We start from the raw sequence: 20,239 nt of genomic DNA, 5'->3' as shown, positions 1-20,239 counted from the left end.
CTCCTCATGTCATTGGTCTAGTTGCCGGCTGTAATACCCTGTGGGTCAACGGGGGTCCCCTGTGTTTCTGGGTGAGCAGCCCCTTCCTTTTCATACACAAAAAGGAAAAAGGGAAGCTGATGGTTGGGATGCCCAAGGTCAGGTGGGCTCATTAAACTCTCCTCTAAGGCTTTACAGACTTATGTCCTCCTGTTCTTCCATGAAATTGCTTCAGGGTTGCTGTTCTTGAGTAAAACATACAGAAGTTTGGCCACAAGAGAGCAATTTGGAATCCAATTTTGACAGTAATTAATGTGAGAAAACCTCACAGTTGGTGCTTAGTTTGGGTTTGGGGAAACTTAGGACGCCATGAGGCTTCTCCAGACCTGGGTGCAGCCCTTGTTCTGATATCAGATGCCTTAAATGTTGAATCTGGGTTTGGACAAACTGCACTTTCTCTTTGGCAATCTTGTGTCCCTTTCAGGCTAAAAGCTTTAGCAAGTGGATGCTGTCATCCTGGGAGGAGGCTTGAGAGGGAGAGCAAAGAAGCAGGTCATCCACACATTGTAATAAAGTAGAGCCCCCAGGGAACTTTACATCATCCAGATCAGCACTGAGGGTTTGTGAGAAATGAGAAGGACCCAGTAAAACCCTGAGGCGTTACTGTCCAGGTGAATTGTTTTCCTTCCCAAGTGAAGGCAAAAAGGTATTGGCTAACTTCATCACCTGGAATACTAAAGAACACACTGCATAAATGCATAAAGAACTTGTTTTCAGTTGGGACAGATGTTGGTAGTGTTTGAGGGTTAGGAACAACAGGGTGTTGAGGAATAACTATGTTGTTTATTGCTCAGAGTTACTGGACAAAGCTCTACCCTCAGCCCTCGGTTTTCTCACAGGTAAAATAGGAGTATTACAGGGATTAGTGCAAGGGGTAATGAGGCCCTGAGCCTTGTAACCTTCTATTACGAGCTTTATACCTTGAAGGCCTTCTTTACTTATATGGTGTTGATTAATTCTGGGGAGAGGTTTAGAGGGATCTGTTTGATTTTTTTTTTTTTTTTGAGGAAGATTAGCCCTGAGCTAACAGCTGCCAATCCTCCTCTTTTTTTGCTGAGGAAGACTGGCCCTGAGCTAAAATCCGTGCCCATCTTCCTCTACTTTATATGTGGGACGCCTGCCACAGCATGGCTTGACAAACAGTGCCATGTCCGCACCCGGGATCCGAACTGGCAAACCCTGGGCCGCCAAAGCAGAATGTGCACACTTAACTGCTGTGCCACCAGGCCGCCCCAGATCTGTTCAATCTTGATGGGAGGTACACTGTGAGTTTTGCCAGTATCAGTTGGAGGTTCTGCCCACAAGCAGAGTGGTAGCTGATTCAGGAGGGACAAATGACCAGTGTCTCCAGAATCAGCTTTAGTACATATGAGACAGAGCAAATAAAAGATGTCAAGGGGTCACTTCATTCACTTGGTTGGCTATTTTGATTGTTACTGCCAAATTCTAGAATTATTTCCACATTTTGGGAGAAACAGATACCAGCATGATATTTTTCTAAGAAGTCTCCACCTAATAAATGAATAGGGGCGGAGGAGCTAAGGAGAAAAGGGTGGGGATCTCTCAAAAGGCCTAAACTAAAGAGACTAGGATCAGAGACAGAAACCTGTTGAGGTTTATTAGAGACCCCCACTATTTGAACTGCGTTAGCCCTGAGGCGGGGGCTGCTTTGTACTAGTGGGGTTGAGCACCAAGACCGCAGCTCCAGGGTTAATAAAGACAAAGAGAGATTTCTTCCCAGTCCGGAGAGTTGTTGTCCGACCCAATTAAGAGGGAGGGTTGGGAAGAGCCCCTGTGGTTCCTTGGAGCCCCATTCTCGGGAATTAGGAGGACACTGGAAAGGCTGGTTAGAAGGCTGAAGGCTGAAGCACCTGAAGTGCTCAAGTTTGTAGCAATCTCTTGTCCAATGTCCTGGCTCTTTGCAATAATAGCAGAAACTAGGTTTTTGGTTTTGTGTGGGGACCTTCATTGGCTAGAGTCGAGGATTAAGAATTTCAGCTGTCTTTCTTTTAGGTGACTCATCCAGGGTAGGAGCAAGCTGATTTGCCAAATTAACAAAACTGGAACAGATATAGTTTCCCATTCCATCCTGGTCCTTTTAACTAAAATGGTTCAGCCCGTTAATAAACAGAGTCAAAAGCTACCCGAGTGGACATAACAGCTGAAGGAAGATCAGAATTTGCTTTGAAAACAATCTGAAGTTGATTATAATAGCTATGAACAGGTTCATCAGGTTTTTGTGTGCAATCCTGAATTTTGCTCCAATCAATAGGCTTAGGAAAGGCTACTGTAATTGCTCAGCGGAGTTTCACAGTGAGTGTTTTAGCCTCTTGCCAAAAGTTAGGGGTTTGTCTTTTGAAATCCCTTTTAGGATTTTCCCAAGGCTCAAGTTTCATCCAATGCTTGGCTTGACCCTCATCAACCAGCATGTGGACTAACTGACATAGGTCTGAAAAACCAGGTTCGTAAATTTGAATAACTACATTAAATTCTTCTGCAAACCTATGGGGCTCTGCAGTTATGTTAGGAAACTCTTTAACTGTGGCTTGTAATTCAGCCTTAGTCCAGGAAACATAAGAGATTTAAAGCTTGTTTGGATGCTCAAAACACTTAGCATTAAAGGGGCAGGTTCTTATAGGTTCAGATGATGGAGCAGGGAGAGGCTTAGGGAAAAAGGGAAGTTTGGTGAACGAATCAGAATGGGGAAACTGAGGGTACAGAGGAGGTGTAGGCAGTATAGAAGGGAAGGAGGAGGATGGCACAGAGGTGGGGCCTGAGCACAAGCTGGCTGCTCAGAGCCTCTGGAGACAAAGGAGATGGGGGAGGGGAAAGAGAAGCTTTGGAAGGCATTTTACCTTTCTTTAATTGTTTGTTTGCCTCCACTAATCTTAAAATTTTATTTTGCAGAGAGGAAATTTTGGACTCCTGGTAACATTTAGAAGCCTCAAAATACCAATTGAAATAGGCATTCCATTCACTTTTGGCAATTTCAGAGCTATGACTGTCCAATTTGGTGTTAAGAAAATTAAGTTTGTGGAGTTCAAAAGTTCCCCATAGTGGTCCTTGGTGTTCTAAACTAGTTTTGGTTAAGTTGGCCCACTTAGTTAGAAATGCACATGGGGAGGGACTGCAGTTTTTAAACAAAAATACTGGCTGGGATCTCTGAAGTGTGGGGGGTTCCCCTTAAAACATTTAGATGACGGAAACCTCACTTCAAGGTTTTTCTCTAGAGAAAAAGAAATTCCTAAATGGCCTACAGGCCAAATACCAGCACAGTTCCAGTAGAACAGCCTGATTCTGAGGAAGTCAGGCCAAAGGCTGAACAGCACAGTTCCAGTAGAGCAGCTCAGTTCTAAAAGGAATCAGACCAAGGGCCAAACAAGTACTCATAGAAAGGGCAAAAGCCTTTAACAGAGAGGACAGGTCCTCAATAAAGCACGGAGAGCTTCAAAATGCAAAGAGAAAGGTGTTTGACATCCAGAAGAAAATTTAATCCTCAAACTCTGGGGCCAGCGAGAAAGCAGTGAGCTGCATGGGCTCTGTGGGCACTGCACCTGTTTGCCCTCCAGCCTTGGAGTTGTTGGGGTCTTCTCTGGATCCCTATATGGGCCACCAAATAATGTTGACCTAAAACAAATAAACAGCCAGTAATGACACCAGCAGAATCGGTTTATACTGGTACAGTAAACAATTGCAATTCAAGACATGCTGTCTAGGGATTGGCCGAGTGGTGCAGCAGTTAAGCGCACACGTTTCGATTCGGTGGCCCAGGGTTCACCGGTTTGGATCCTGGGTGTGGACATGGCACCGCTTGTCAAGCCATGCTGTGGCAGGTGTGCCACATATAAAGTGGAGGAAGATGGGCATGGATGTTAGCTCAGGGCCAGTCTTCCTCAGCAAAAAAGAGGAGGATTGGCAGCAGATGTTGGCTAAGGGCTAATCTTCCTCAAAAGAAAAAAAAAAAAGACATGCCCCTCTAAGGCAATCCACAAACAGTCTGGAGAAACAAAGGAGGGAAACTGTTCTTTAATGAAGTTGGGAGGGGTTGTTGCAAATGAAGAGATCATTGGAGGAGACTGGGAGTTGGAAGTGTGGTGGCTTTTCATTGGTGAGTTATGGCGGTCTCTCACTGGCTGAGCTCTTACTGGACAAGGAGGCATTTCTTCCTTCCTTCTGCTGGGGTTAAGTAGTGTCACTTCCTGTAGGCGATGGAAGGTACCAGTCTCTTCTTCAGTAGTGTGTGTTGAGTGGCACATGCATGAGAGTTCTCTCTTCTGGCTTCTGACTCCATTTTAAATGAGGTTTCCATTTATTAATTTTCACAGACATAAATGTCTGTCAACTATACCAGCTGCAATGAAGGCAGCTAGATATTCTGGAAAGATGCTTTTCCAACAAAATGTCAAAAGCCAGACCAAACAAAAGACTGACATGGTCACTCTGGGTTGAAATCTCAGTTATTCTATCTGGCTGATACTTTGGGCAAATCATTTAAACGTTGAACCTGTGTCCTCATTTAAAAGTCAGTATAAATGCAATCAGCTTACGTCATAGGAACAACTAATAACATTAGTTGTGGGGCATTTTACCAAAACCCACTCAGGTCAATGCAAGCTAGTAAAGTGGAAGAAAATATTGCACATTGTAAGGCTATGGTGCATTTTACTAAAATCTATGGAAGGCCGCCAGAAGTGCAGCTTAAGACAAGACATTACTGCAAATTACTAGAGTGGTTGTTCCAGAAGACCTTGGTCTGGAGGTACCTCAGGACACCCCCTCAGCACACATCAATCATTATTTCAGCATTTACATTAGAAGCGTTCAGGACTCAGCCCCACAGCAGTGAGGTGAAACAGGGGGAGACCGTGCGAAGAAGCGACGTGAGATCCCTGAGGGAGGGATCCCCCACTGGAAAAGCTGGGACCGGCTGTGGGAGAGGGACCGTAGAAAAGGTTGCCCACAGCATCGCATGCAGGCCTTATCGTTCCGGATCAGGCAGCTGCAAATTCCCAAGACTTCGGAGACCAGAACCCTGCAGAAGGTGGAGGTGTTTCCCACTGGCATTTCCAGGAAAAGGGCGGAGATGGACCCAGCGTGGGAGGCGCTGTCCAGTCCCACGGGTCCGCTCCGAGAGGAGGGGGAGGCAGCCGGGCGGGGGCGGCCGCGGCCGCGGGAGGGGAGAGGAGTGGCGAGGCGCCGTCGCCGGCCCCCTCCCCTCGGGTGCGCTCCCCTCCTCTCCCTCCCAGCCGGGCACCCAAGCGCAGCCAGGGCCAGGCCGCTTCAGGGGGAGGCGCCAACTAGTAGCTGCGCCGGGCCCCCGACCGAACAGTAACGGCATCCCAGGAGGCGGAGCGGACGCGGCTCGGGCCTGCGCTGAGGTAATGGGCAAGGGGATGCCGGAGGAAATCAAGAGGGGCCGCCGGGCTCGGAGCGGGCAGCTCTCAGTTCCTCCTCCCCCAGCCCCCGCTACCCAAGCTCCGGGTCTGGGCGACCGCAGAGGAGCAGCCCCTGGGGCTACAGCCCCGCCCGAGCCGAGGGCCCAGGCGTCCCCGCGCGTGCGCAAACCCGGTGGCGGGGCCTAGACTTGCGACTCTGTTGCTGCACCCCGGCCCAGGCCCAGGGCTGAGGCGTCTCCGCGCGTGCGCACAGCTGCTGGCTGGGCCTAAGCGTGCGGCTGTGTTGCTGCACCCCGGACCAGGCCCAGGACCGAGGCGTCTCTGCGCGTGCGCAAAGCCCCTGGACGGGGTGGGCGCGCGGCTCAGGGATTGTAGCCCTACTCGGGCCGCGGGCCGAAGCGGCGGTGCGCATGCGCAGGTACGCTGGCGAAGGAGGCGCGACTCGGCCAAGGTCGCGTTTGGCGTCGCCCCAGGCGTGTCGTCTGCCTGGAGGCTTCCCCTCCTTGGGCCACCGAGGCTTGGAGTCTTCCCGGATCCCGGGGAGGCACCTGCCCCGGAATTTCGCCTTCCCTCCGCCCCGCTTGGGATGTGATGATTTCATTTTTGTCGCCACGACCCTCGGTTGCCGTCCCTTAAAGCTAGTCACTTATTCCTCTAGGTCCCGGGACCCGAACCGGCTCGCTAACTCGTTGTTGTGTCTTCGACGTTTGGTCCTGAGGTCGAGGGATAGCTCAGAAAGTTTGACTAAGCTAGGCGAAGCTGCTTGGGAACTGCTGTGGAGGGATGGGGAGAAATCGCCATAAATCTTTATTTTAAGCCAGAAGATACTGCTCTGCTCAGCCCCGGAAATAGAGATTTCCAGACTCTGGAAACTTTCCAAGTGCTCCACCTTAGCCGAGAAAGAACTTCCTGCTTGAGTTGGAAGGCGAGTTCAGAGTGAACATTTTTGCTTTTGTTCTTTGGGAAATTGCATAAGATGTCGGAACGGTTCGAGTCCAGCACTGTTAACAAAATGCATGTCTTAGAGCTGCCTTAATCCTTGTCAGAGCTGAATAAAAGTGGTAGAGTTCACAAACGGTGCTTGGGAATGACGATCTTTCCCCCAGACTTGGTAGTGACAGTCACTGTTTAATGTTTATTGAGCCTCCTGGCTTTGCACTCTTCTAGTACTGAGTTCTTGCTTGGCTTTACACCTTCCTGGCCAGTGGTACTTAAGTCAGTTTCGTGACTCCTGGGGCTACTTGGAACGGTTTTTAACAATGTCATTACTGTGTGCCTTGTAATTTTATATGATGTGCTGGTACAGACATCCGGGGGCTGGAGTAGAAGCAGCACTTACTATCAGAGAATCTGAGTACCTAGGTGAAACGTAATCTTTATTTCTCACGGCCCTAGGCAGTATATACATGTTACTAAGTAAAGGCAATTGGAATGATACATTCTTGCACACCCCACTCCCACCACCCAGGGCCTCATCGCTGTCGCTTGGTTTACCAAGCTGGCCTCCGCCCTGGGGCCTATGCATTTGCTGTTTCCTCCACGTTCAAAGCTCGCTTTCCCCTTCCATCCAAATCTGCTTGGCACCCAGCTTCATTCAAGTCTGAAAACAGTTGCTGTCACTTCAGAGAGGTGACTACCTCATCTGAAATAGCCACTGCTCACCCTCTTACCCTGCTGTATTTGGCTTTGTAGCACTATTCACTATCTGATATTATGTATTTGTATGTGTAGATCTGTCTCCCCCATAATCAGAGCTCAGTAGGTATTTGTTAACTGTGTGAATGAAACTGAGATCTGACTGACTCCCAGAGATATTTTGTACTGAACTTTCAAGTGGATTCATTCATTCATTCAACAAACATTTATTGAGTGACTACTTTGTATCAGGGCCTGTCTAGATGGTTAGGATGTGTTAGTGAACAAAGTAGACAAAGATCCCTTCTCTCTGAAGCTTACACTGTAGCAAAGAATGATTAACAATAAACATATTTATTAACATTTATTTATGATCGAAAATTATAAGTGCAATGAAAAAATAAAAAAGGAGAGCAGACAAAGGGGACAGGATGTGCAGGTGTGGAGTACAGTTTTAAACAGCATGGTTATGGTGGGTCTGAAGGATAAACCAAAGATGATATTCAAGATGGAGAACTGGTTTTGAGAGTTCAGTGTGTTTCTTGGAGAAAATGTTCCTTACCCTTCTCTACTGTATTTTTCACAGGGGCCCATAGCATGACCATGTTTTGTAGTATATAGGTGAAAAAGTTTTTTTACAAATTGAATTCAAGTTGTTCAGGATTTTACAGTTTAACTCAGTGCATCAAATGAAGAGACTGGGCCCCTAAAAGGAAGAGATTAGACAAACGAATACTACAGATGTGTTGAGAAAAATTATATACTTTCTTCACATTTTACTGCACTTTGTAATTGCTTCTTAATGTCCCTCTGACTATGGATGACTAGTGAAGTTGTTTCTAAGAGTGGTCATTGCTTGTCTGTATTTGCAACTGTGTTGAAGATTCATCTGGTATGATGTCATGCTTTAAGGTATTAAATTATTGCTCTTAGAGATTTCTGAATGAACCACACAAGCCTAACCAAATTTCAGTCCATAAGGAAAGGATGGTTAGAGAAAGAGGCAGATGGAGAGAAATTATTTTAGAAAGTAAAGTCTGTTTCCCTTTGGGTCCTTTACTTAAGTTGATTACATACACTATGTTTAAATATCACAAACTATTTATCTAGACCTATAAATGTAGGGTACTCAGGAGATTTGCTTATGCCTTTAGGAGTTTGTTATATGTAATTTGGTTTTTATTGTTACCACATACAATCACAAGTTCTTTACCTGCCACACAAGAGGGGCCAAATAAAAACTGAAACGCCAGGAATATGGCAAGGAAAGGGTTTTATGTTGGGTAATGTCAGCCAGGAGATGAGAGAGAGCCCTCAAATTTGTCTCATCCCCCCGAAAGATGGAAGGCAAGGGGTTTTAAAGGTTGTAAGGAAAGTGGCTGTTGGGGGTGGGTGTGCAGCACCGTGACCTTGTTTGTTGGCGTTTTCCCACCAGCCTGTGTTTGGCCTTGTGAGACTCTTTGCAGGTAGGAGGATGGTGAGATAAGGGAATCCGCAGGCGGATGTCCTTGGTTGTCTGCCTCCATGGTGGATAGTGGATTCTGGTGCCTGAAGCCGAGGAGTAAGCAGGCAAAGGGGATGAGTGCTTTGATTTTAACCCCATATATGCTGGGTTTAATGTAGGGGAACTGCTATGAGGGCCAGTATCATCATCACTTGGCTGAAGTGAGATTAAAAGACCCTTAAGATACTGCCACTTTTGAGGTTTACTGGAGTTGAATTACTATAAATCAAAATTGACCTGTCTAGAGACATTTGAGAGCAGGAATGGAATTATCAGGGTCACAGAGTGACATCAAGGACTCTTGTTCAAGCCTGAAAGTAGGGGGCTGCATGGGGCTGTTTACTTCAAGGGAACAGATAGCTTGCCTCCCTAAAATAGATGGTCATAGTGTCCTTCAGAGGAAGGCTGATATGATCCTTCTCTCCTTCATTATCCAGAAGGAACATGTGTCTAGTTCACATGGGGATCCCATCTTCACAATGTGAAATTCTCCAGGAAATTTAAGACAATTTTTTCCAGCATTAATCTGACATTGGAGTGTATGTCTTTTATGTGTCCTCAGCCTTGCTAAACTAACTTGAGCTAATATCTATTATGTATCTCTCTCCATGGAAGACGTTGCGAGCAGACAAGTGCCAGAGGATGATAGTATGTGAGTAATTCATAAATAGTGACCACATTATAATATGTCCTGTATTATGCTGAGTGTATTTGATACTGAACAAAATGAATCCCAAATGGAAATGAGCCAAAGCCAAGAGGGCCTACCATGCTGAAGGAATATTTACATTGTGGGGCAAAGGTCTTTAACAATTAGGACTCTCTTTAATAGGCATGTTAGAATTTTTTTCATCGTATTAGGTCTATAAGGACCTAAATTTCAAATGAATTTACACGTGTCTGAAGTATCAATTCATTTTAGCTAGTATAACAATCTAAAAATGTTTGTAAGTTATATTGATTATTTTTTATATTTGCAAGTGACACTTTTGCTGTATGCAGCTGAAAAGACCAGCATTGGTGAGCTCAGTAATCTCTTCAAACTAAACGCAGCTTTGCTTTGGACTGAAGAGCAGCTTAATCACTTGTGAAATTTGGAAAACTTTTTACAAAGAAATAATGAAAATAGCAGTGATGTTTCTGTGTTCTACAAGTCAGTTTGCTGTTTGTCATAAATATATGGCAATACCATTTCCTTTGAAGTTGTACTTTAGTTTCAGTTGTGCTCTTAGTTTTTAGTTTTGTCCATCCTGTTTATAACTGTCCCACATTAGTTAGTGGCTGAGTAGGTATCTTACTGTTGTCATTGACTTATGACATCTCATTCAAGTGGAGCTAACTTATAGCTATCATCCTTTTTTGCAAGTGACAATTGGGATTGTGTTTATTTTTTATTATATTTATACATATTTATATTATTTCTAACTTAACTACAGATGACATACCATTTAATGACTCAGCTAAGCATATAGTTGGGAACCATCGTTACCTCATTGACTTTTACTTGGTTTGGAGTTCATTTAACACACTGATGCTGTAAACTGTGTGCTGGTGTCCTAAAGACATTGGTTTTCTTTAATGTTCAGTTTCTTTGATTACAAAAGCATCGTCAACTGTGTTGCCCAGATGGGAGAATTTGCTAAAAGCATTGAATTCTATATTGTAAGAAAACTTTTTTATATATTATGTTTCTCAAGCATAGCTTTAGAGTTGACCTCATGTTATTAAGTTGAATAAAAAAAAAATAGCCCATAGCATTGGACTTTCTCTGCAGAAATTCCTATTTTTTTCACTTTTTCTTCTGGGATCACTTCTAGAGAACAGTTATCAGCATTTAGAAGCTCCTGATTAATTGTAAAATATTGATATCTGTGGAAAAGGCTTTGCTCTTATAAATACAGTGTTCTAGCTTATAAGTTCATAAGGCCCACAAATACCATTGGGTTGGGGTGATGTTGATACAACACCTACAAACTGGGTGTCATTTGCTCCACATTCTTTTTTTTCTTTTATGTATTTTGCTTCTTTGTCTGTGTTATTTATTATTTTCCTATGTTATTGATAGAATTTTATTTTACTGATGGCAAAAGAAACTGTAGTTCTGTTACTGCCCAAGGAGGGGTTGTCTGCCTGCCACAGGACATGCCAATCAATAATCAAGAGGCAAGGTGGTAGGAGAGAAAGGATTTTTATTACAGATTGCTAGCAAGGGGGAAGATGGCCAACTAATGTCCAAAAAAACCATCTTACAGAACAAAGACTACAGGCCAGTTATATAGGGGGCTGGTCTCCAGGTGGAGGAGGTTTCTGGTCTTTGGCAGACATCTGATCTTAGTTGGTGTTAGTCTTTTGTTTTACTGGCTGTGCATCGGAGACGGGAGCAACGGCCAATACCCTGATCTTTCAGTTGTCATTGATAATTGCTGTCAGCATAGACTGTCTGCCTGAGGGTAATCACATTCCTAAGGAACTCAAAAAAGGACAAAGTTATCAACTTACAGCAGCTGGGAGGGGCCATAAAATCTAAAGAGCCTGTCTGGGTTAGTTAATCAGAGGTCATTCAAAGTTACAATATGGTTTCCTTTCTACAATATGGCTTCCCTTATGTCAACCTTGTGTTGAGCCAGTATCGGTTCATGAGTTGTCATTATCAAACCTTTATTGAATTCCTGTATCCATGGTAAAGGCAATATTAGAACGGTGGTATTCTGATTCTAAAATTTTGTTTTCCTTAACATTGAGTAGCCTTACCTTTGTAGGGGAGGAAGACATTTCCTCTGCCCACTCTAGGTCCTTCTGGTTGGGCTATGAATTAAATTGACATGAGACAGAATAACAGGAGAAAATTAAACAAAGCTTTATAACGTGTATACATGGGAGAGACTCAGGAAAACTGAGTAACTCACCAAAATGGCACAGGTTCTCATCTTAAATACCCTCCTTAGCTAAAGGCAAAGGAGGATGTTGGGAGTGGGGGAGTCACTTATGGGAGGTCACCAGAAAAGCACAGTAAACAAGAGTAAGGTTATTATGCAGATTTAAGTCCTTGCTTTCTGCATTGATAAGAGTTTTTAGAGATAAGATCATCTTCCCTTCTTCCTGGTATAGAGAGGGAGACACCTTTACAGATGGAGATTTCCCTTACAAATGTAAATGTCTCTTATAAAGGGTAAGTAAATTCTACTTTCCAGAGTTTCTGTCATGTCTGCAGTTTTTAAAAGTAACCAGCCCAAAATAATCCTCATGCCAAAGTGACACATTTTGGGGTGGCCAGTTCTAATCCCCCACACCTTCCATACTCAGATGATTAATTTAAGCTTAAAATCTTGACAACTGTCTTGTTAGATGAAAAAACCAAATCATACCAATTCATTGATAGAATTACATGGCAAATTTTATCTTTGGCGTTACCTCCATCAAAACTTTCCTGTGAAAAAATTCCCATCAAAGTTCAGCAATGTGTATGTTAGTATCCTAACACGTTAAAACAGTATTGTTTTCTGCATGTTTTAAAACTTTATCAAATAGTGTACCATATGTATCATTCTGTGACTTAGTGATTTTTGGTCAAAATTGTTTTGGAGATTTATCTAGGTTGATTCTAGATAATTTATTTTATTTGCTGTATGGTATGCACATGCCGCAGTTTATAAATATTGTTGATGTAGCCTGTTGATCAATTCTGTCTGCTCTTTCTAGATTCTTGCTATTGCAAACAATTGTTTATATGCTGTAGGGTTCATCGAAGCCAGTGTTTTCTGTGCTACAAGGTGTGACTTGTTAGCAATCTTAAAGTTATTTTAGTGGGCTGAGACCAGCATTTTCTTCTTAAAATGAAATAGAAAAGGATAAATAGGATAGGATAGGATAGACTAGAATGGAGTAAATAGCAAAAATAGAAAAGGAGATACCCCTAAGCATCTCATGTAGTAAGGGTAAAAATTATTTGTGAAACTTTTGGTTCAAGTACATATATATATCAAAAAAGATTGAAAGACACTGCTGTGGCCTAGAGGTTGTTGGGTTGCTCTCTAAAGCGATTGTACCAGTTTACATTCCTTCTAGCAATAGGAGTGTGCCTTTCGATCTGCATCCTCACCAACACTAAGTATTGCCCCCCTTTAATTTCGCAGATCTGATGGATAAGATTTATCTCATTGTGATTGCATTTCCATGATAAATTCCATGGTGAATTTGAGCACCTTTTAATATGATTATCAATTCCTTCTTCTGTCAATTGCCTGTACCCCTTGCCCATTTCTAAATTTTATTGTTTGTCTTTTTCTTGCTGATTTTTACGTATTCTTTATGTATTCTGGATAATGATCCTTTGCCAGCTAGTTATAGGTGTTGAAAATATCTTCTCCCATTCTGTGCCATGTTTCCCTTTGTTCATTTTGTCTTTTATTATGCCAAAGTTTTAAGCTTTAATGTAGTAAAATTTACCAGTCTTTTCTTTGTGCTTTATGCTTGTGTCTTATTTAAGAAATCTTTCCTTGCCCTGAGGTCATAAAAGTATTTTCTATACTTTCTTCCAAAAGTTTGAAATTTTGCTTTGTTCACATTCCAGATAGTTTCCCTTGTATTTTTTATGTTGAGATACTGTAGATTAAACTTTCTTTAGTATTTTTTCATATGTTTCAGCGTCCAAATTGTTGAAGCCCTTTCCCAAAACTTATAAAGTATAATATCTGAAAGTTAGATTTTACAATATTAATATATTTTATAATTGAGCACTTCTGCTGATGTTTTAATAATAAATAGAGCTGATAAAATTTTTAAACTGCATTTTTCTCAGATAAATAATGACTTGTTAGAGTTGCAAGATGGTATATACTCCTTCTCTGTTTTTTCTCTAATAGAATTTGTGTATTTATATTTTCAGTCACATTAACCTTGGTGTAGAAGACAACTTTACCAGGATCTCGAAGGAAGAGGATTCAAGATGACTGAATACTGGGCTACAAAAAGTTAAAACAATCAGGTACAAACATTTTTTGGGGGATTGTTCCCAACCAATCAGTACAAAATAAAACTGTTTGGAATGTACACAGGAAAACTTAAAATACCCCTGTACTACGGGGTTGGTGGGTGGGGGTCCAGGAACAAAGGGCTTTGGAATTAGTCCTGGGTTCAGATGCTGGCTCTGACCTTGGTGACTGTTGGTCAAGTTATTGAAATGTGTCCATAAAAAGGAGGCACTGATTATACCTGTTTCTTTTGGCTGTTTATTATAAAGATTAAGTGAGATGATGTAAGGCACTGAGTGCCTGGTGCAGGGTAACTATTTGTTTTAACTATTATTGTTGCTGTTATTTAGAATTCATGTTTATCACATCATGATGTGGTATTCTGTATGTATATTGTGGATTTTTAAGAAGTATATATTGATATACTACTGTAACAGTGATATTAATAATAGCCAGGTGAGATCATGTAGATAACAGGATAAGAGAAGTATAATCCTCCCATATATTCCACTAACTATATTCCTCAAGTAGTGCCAATTGGGGAAGCCGGTTTTGTCTGTTATGTTTATATCACATTGGAATAATGTTAAAAAAAAAACCAAAAAGCCAACCATTTTCCACAATGCTAGAGAAGTCAACATTTTTTTCATAGTACTGTATAATAGTAATTAATCTTGAGTCTTTTTTAATCTTCAAGGACATTCTGAACAACAAAAATGAAACTATGTTAATCTTATATTTAGTGTTAATTGAATCTTAATGTTATTTCTTTGATTATGGTAATTTTCATATGCCATATATGCAATTATGTCTTAACCCAATTAGTTCAAATAAACAGGTCTGTTTTTCACCATTCTAATTTTTGAAGAGTTACTATACTTGAAATTGACTGAAAACACTGAAAAGAACTATTTATTTTCCTCCTTAAAAACCCAGGATATGCAGCTGTTAAAAAAATCTCTATTAACTGATATGGAGTGATTTCCAGGACATACTGTTAAGTGAAATAAAAGCAAATTGCAAAAGGGTATATAAAGTGTGCTATTTTTTGTATCACAAGGAATTGGGAATTAAAAACACATACATCTATTTGCTTAGTTTTGCAAAAAGAAACAGAAACTAGTGAAATTGGTTACCTACAATGGTAGAGGGATAAGGTGGGAAAAAAACCCCAAACAAACCCAGGATTACTGTTCAATGATTTTAGCATATTAGCAAGATTTCCCTTCTGCTAAGAACAAGGGTGGCCTAAACTACGGTGAGGTGCAGTCACATCTCTGCTTTGGCCCCTTTTCCTTCTCTTGTTTATTTCCCTTTTTTTTTTTGAGGAAGATCAGCCCTAAGCTAACATCTGCCACTGATCCTCCTCTTTTTTGCTGAGGAAGACTGGCCCTGAGCTAACATCCATGCCCATCTTCTTCTACTTTATATGTGGGACTCCTGCCACAGCATGGCTTGGTAAGTGGTGTGTAGGTCCACACCAGGATCCGAACCAGCAATTCCCAGGCTGCTGAAGCAGGACGTGCAAACTTAACCACTGCACTGCCAGGCCGGCCCTGTTTTTGGCCTTTGAATTCCCTTCCTCTGTTCTTCTTTCTCTTCTCTTCCTTTTTCTTCTTTTCCCTCTCTCTTTTTATTTTTTATTCCAGTAAACTTGGGGCAGATATGGAAAAGGTATTTCCAATTAGGATGAGGCAAAAAGAGAAGAATACCCAATATAGGCAGTTTCCAATATACAAAGAGCTATATTCAAAGGATACTTTCAGTGAGTATATTGTGTTCTGTTCTGAGCCATGGGCTGTGGTGGTTATAGCAACGAATGAGTCATGGTCCCCTCTTTTAAAGAGCTCGCAAATTAGTAGAGAAGACATACTGTAGGAAAAACTGTCACATGAAATGATCTTTCCATATTGGCAACCCAATCAAGCTTTATAAATTTGTACATGAGAAAATTCCAAGTGATCCTTTTAAAAACAAGCTTACCTTTTCCAAACATTAGAAATAATGATTTGTCTTAATTGCCATAGTTTGATGAATTATTATTGCTTATATTCTGAGAGACCTTTTTATAGCTGAGAAAAACAAAACTTTACCAGTATCCTCAAGGGCATATAAAACAGTGATAAGGAACACTGTTAAGACTTGACCTCTTTTTGATTATGGTTTTTTTATCTGTCTATTATAAGGCTCTACCTGCTTGGAGTTTTAATATCAGATAAAATGTTCTGATGTTAGTACTTGAAATATGGATTATATTTGAGTAAATAGAACCCAACCTAATAAATCAGAAAAATCAACATTATTAAATATAATTTCATGAAATTGCTTTTTAGGGGAGAGAGAGTACTTATTTATATTTATTTTTAGTGGTAAATAGTTAGCTGTGTAACGATTGAACCACAGTCCAGGCATCTTGCGTATATTCTGACAGGGCTGCTTCTGCTGTTACTTCTATGTGGTAGAAAGTAGTCTTTGTGGAGGTGGTTAATTAAAGTAAGAACGTTCAGTGCTCTTGCTACGTACTTGATGACTGTTGTTTCAGATGTTTTGTTAAAGTCTAGGATAACAAAGCCACATTCATTCATTCATTCATCCTTTCGTCCTTTTCATTCATTCTTCCTTTTTTTTTTTTTCCAGCTTAGCAAATCATATACTCTTCACTGGAGCTGAGAATTGATAAGTCTGCTCTTCACAGTGATTTGGAACTTTCCAATCCCAGGGGAAATTTGATAAGGTCTAAAATTTATTTTTCCTTATCTATAGGAAGTCAACTCTGAAATGAAAAATTTCTACTTGTTTCCTTATAGATTTTAGAATCTGCGTTTATCCTGGGATTACTTTTCCAGACCTCAGCAAGAGGATTCCCATAAGAGGCCACGTAGTAGTTCCTGAACAGTTAAAACACCTTTTGGGTTTTATAGCTGTTAACTCCCATGCCTAAAACTTAATCCCCTTATCTTCCATTCACCATATTTGAGCTTGGCTTATTTTCTCTGTTAATTGGACATAAAGTAATTTTAACCTGCCTACTTTCATTCAACATATGGGATCCTGATTTTACCACATACTTTTTCCTCAGGGACTGCACAGGACTGAGTCCATATGGAAGAAGAACTTCCCCTTTTCTGTGGAGAAAGTGGCAAGGTTAGAAAAAATCATGCCCTTGGAGCATGTATTTTCTCTCGCATGAAACGTACTTGATCAAACATCTGTTGGTCATTTGATAGGGAATGAGATAGTGTCTGTCACTGAGGGGCTCACAGTGTAGTGACCAAGATGCCAACAGATAATTATTGTGGGTAAATAGAATGCTAAAAGGCAAAGGGGCCGGCAGGGAATATGGATGTCGTCTGAAGGTGGAGAGAGGGTTCTCAGAGACAGTATGTTTGACCTGGATGAGGAGGACAGGCCATCCCTTTCTTTCACAGATAACGCTGTCTTGCTCAGGGGTCTGAGTTGAACAGTGTTTGCTCCATTCCTAGAGATTTAAAACAATTATAAGATAGCTAATCTTAAATGACATATTCTTAATTCATCACAGGTATTCTTTACTTTATTTTTTTTCCATCACATCTCAATATTATGGTCAACCAGCTTCAGTCCAGTTATTGTCCAATTGATGTTAAAAGTTTCAAACTTCTAGCGTGCGCATTGATTTCCATCTTCTGTTAATTATATGAATTTATAAAATATCTACTCTTCCCTGTTAACAGCTTAATATTAACTGCCACTATTAACTTTCCTTTTTCTGTTTTCCATTCTTTTTTAATAAAGTGTAGTCACAGTGCAGTAAAAGATGAAAATAATTTTACATCTTTAATTAAAGATGTAATGCAAAGCCAGCATGGTGTACAAAGATAGCAAAGCTTCTGAAACGGAACCACAGCATTACCACATGCCGACTTGAAGTGCTTCTTTGTGAGCCTTTGTGGGAAAGCCCAAAAGTGGTTTACAAAAGTAATGTATAGAACTTGAGAGTCTACAAAATGTTAATAGAAAAATTCCTAACATTTTTCTGGGAACAGATTTTGTAAAATAAAAAAACACACTCACAGAATTAGCAATGGAATTACTTTATTACATACAAAGTGTTACACTGCCAGGAAATCCTCAAAGGGCGAGCTGTTGGTGAATTTTTTTTTTCAGAAATGTTTTTGCTAGGCATGCCCAACATGTAATTTTAATTCTGTTTCCATATGCTGTATTTTAAGTTGAATTGTGACAAGTTAATAACTATGTGTAGTTAAGTACCCACTTGGTTCTTCATACTGGTGGAGAAGCAGGGTTATACAGGTAGCACATACTCAAAGGAATAACAAAAATGCATTTTGATTTCTAAATTTGTGGAGCTGTATTTCCTTAATTATGTTTCCCTTGAGCTAGTATTAAAATTTCACTACTTTGCATTTCCCAAACAGATGCCAGCAGAAGATGGGGGAGGTAGCCTAGACGTGAGCAAAATAGTGAAGGAAAGCTGGCCTGTGATGAATTCTCACCGGTGGTAGTGTTATGTGTAGGAAGGAGGGTTACCTGGGCCACACTAGGATGTGAATTCTGGGAAGGGATCTTGATGATGTATATTACCAAGCTCTCATTCCCTTAGTACTTTCTTCCCCATGCAGATTTTTCCTATTGCCCACTCTTGGCTCTTGCTCAGCCAGTCCCTTACTTAGCAGTTGGGGACAGAGGCAGTTGGGTGCCTTCTGCAGAGACCACTGCCATCATGCAGTGAGGCTGTGGTGTGATTTAGGCTCCTAAGGGTGCTGTGGGTGAATCCTTATACTATATAAACTCTTATTGTATACACAATGTATATATACAAGGTATACATATATATAGATATATACATACACACACACACACACACACACACACACACACGTGTGTAATATATACAATGTATACAACTATATACACTCATGATTCTGCTGGATAAAAGAATGTATTTTTCTTCTGTTAACAAAGATACTTCAATTCCTTGAGACTGATGTTAAATATTTACTTCAAAAAAGTATAAACCTACGCATTTCATAAATTAAGTCATTAGTTCCCTATGAGATAGTCCCCCACAGACTTAGAAAAATGGATTTTGATGACTAACCTCCAGCACCCAGCCTTCTGACAGAGATTTTAAACAGCAATGTATTCACCCCTCTGTTGTACTTTGGTTATATTGTAATTACTCCTTTTCTATTGTGAGCTCCTTGAAGGGAGTAATTATGTCTCATTTTTGTATCTTTAGTATCTGACACTCAGTAAAGTTTCAGTGATAGCGTCAGACCCAGCATTCTCTCGACCAGTAGCATCATTTAACAGATGTGCGACTGCAGGTGACCTTGCAAACGCAGACACTGGAATCCCAGTGGTCAGTGGGGTCATGGCTGGGTACTGTAGGTTTTGTACAGGTGGGCCAGGAAGAAAGTTCAGAACTAGCGATTTGTAGACGAGTGTTTAGGAGCTGGTTGGGTTTACAACCTGATTCTAGGCTTCCAAGGGCAGGGCAGGTTGAAATCCAGAAATCTGCTTGCAAGGAAAAAATGAAGTAGCAATCAATCATTGTATTGCTGCTTGTTTTCTCATTGTATATTGCCATCTGCCCTGTTGGTGGAAGACAACCCACAGTGGGTATTACTGCCTGTTCATTAAGCACTTTCTGGGAACACAGCCCAAGCTCTGCAAATGCCAGCAAACACAAGGTCTACCAGTAGTATAACTTTATGTGAAGTTTTTACTCAGCAACAGATGACCTGTGGAAAGACATCTGGGTTCATGACCTTAGAAGCTAATCACCTTGGAGGATTACTTAGTCTATCCGTGCCTCAGTTTCCTCATATGTGAAATGAGGATAGCAAAATCTATGCCCTACAATTGTGAAGATTAGAAATCATATGTAGGAACTCGTTTAACTAGCACATTAGCACATCTACATTAAATATTTGATGCCATATCCCAAACATTGTTCTTTGTGAAATTTATAGACTTAAATAGGAAAAAGGATTAAAATGAAGACCTCATGGAAAATAAGGCTCCTTTATGATATAAGCAGGTGAGTAATTTAAAGTAGAAGCATGGACTAAAAGCTAACATTATGAGATTCTGTCCTTCGCTCTATAGTGGCTTTGGGTCCAGCCCAAAAGATAGTAGACAAGATCATTCTTGGGACAGGGTCTTAGAATTTGAGTGACATCAGGGAACCTTGCCCTGATTCAGGCTCTGCCACTAACTCAGGGTGATGCTGTTAGCAATGACAAACTGCTTACCCTCTCCAGTAGTTTTCTAGGGCTGCGCTAACAAAGTACCACAAACTGGGTGGCTTAAAACGACAGAAATTTGTCCCCTCTCAGTTCGGGAGGCCAGAAGTCTGGAACGAAGGCCTCCTCCGGGCCGTGCTCTCTGAAGGCTCTCAGAAAGAAGCCTTCCTTCCCTCTTGCCAGCTTCTGGTGGCTCCCGGCAACCCTTGGTGTTCCTGGACTCGTAGCTGGATCACTCCAGTCTCTGCTTCCACTATCACATGGCCTTCTTCACTGTGTGTCTTCACGTGGTGTGATAGTTAATTTTACGTGTCAACTTGAGTGGGCCACTGATGCCCAGATTAGACGTTGAATTTTTGAAAGTTGATAAGTACGTAAGTAAAAATGTCTCCAGTATAGCAAATAAATGAGAGCTCTCTTTAAAACAGCTTTATAATGTCCATA

General features: G+C 41.4%; 1 protein-coding gene across 10 annotated transcripts in view; it reads left to right on the top strand.

The window, feature by feature from the left end:
- The first annotated feature begins 3,976 nt into the window (after positions 1-3,976).
- Positions 3,977-20,239, top strand: part of RCBTB2 (RCC1 and BTB domain containing protein 2) — a 42,552-nt gene continuing 26,289 nt past the window's right edge. The window contains exons 1-4 of one of the 10 annotated variants that reach the window (XM_046664062.1): positions 5,214-5,417; positions 13,460-13,558; positions 16,182-16,278; positions 16,624-16,688. In XM_046664062.1, the coding sequence (XP_046520018.1) occupies positions 16,647-16,688 (42 nt within the window). In that variant the 5' untranslated portion in view covers positions 5,214-5,417; positions 13,460-13,558; positions 16,182-16,278; positions 16,624-16,646. Of the gene's footprint in view, positions 4,148-5,213; positions 5,418-5,691; positions 5,854-13,459; positions 13,559-16,181; positions 16,279-16,623; positions 16,689-19,522; positions 19,591-20,239 lie in introns of those variants that run through there. The other 9 variants (XM_046664054.1, XM_046664060.1, XM_046664056.1 and 6 more) reach the window with 9 other exon arrangements.

The sequence above is a fragment of the Equus quagga genome, chromosome 6 (assembly GCF_021613505.1).
Source record: "Equus quagga isolate Etosha38 chromosome 6, UCLA_HA_Equagga_1.0, whole genome shotgun sequence".
In the NCBI taxonomy this organism is placed as follows: Eukaryota; Metazoa; Chordata; class Mammalia; order Perissodactyla; family Equidae; genus Equus; species Equus quagga.
This window is presented reverse-complemented; position numbering and strand designations above follow the sequence as displayed.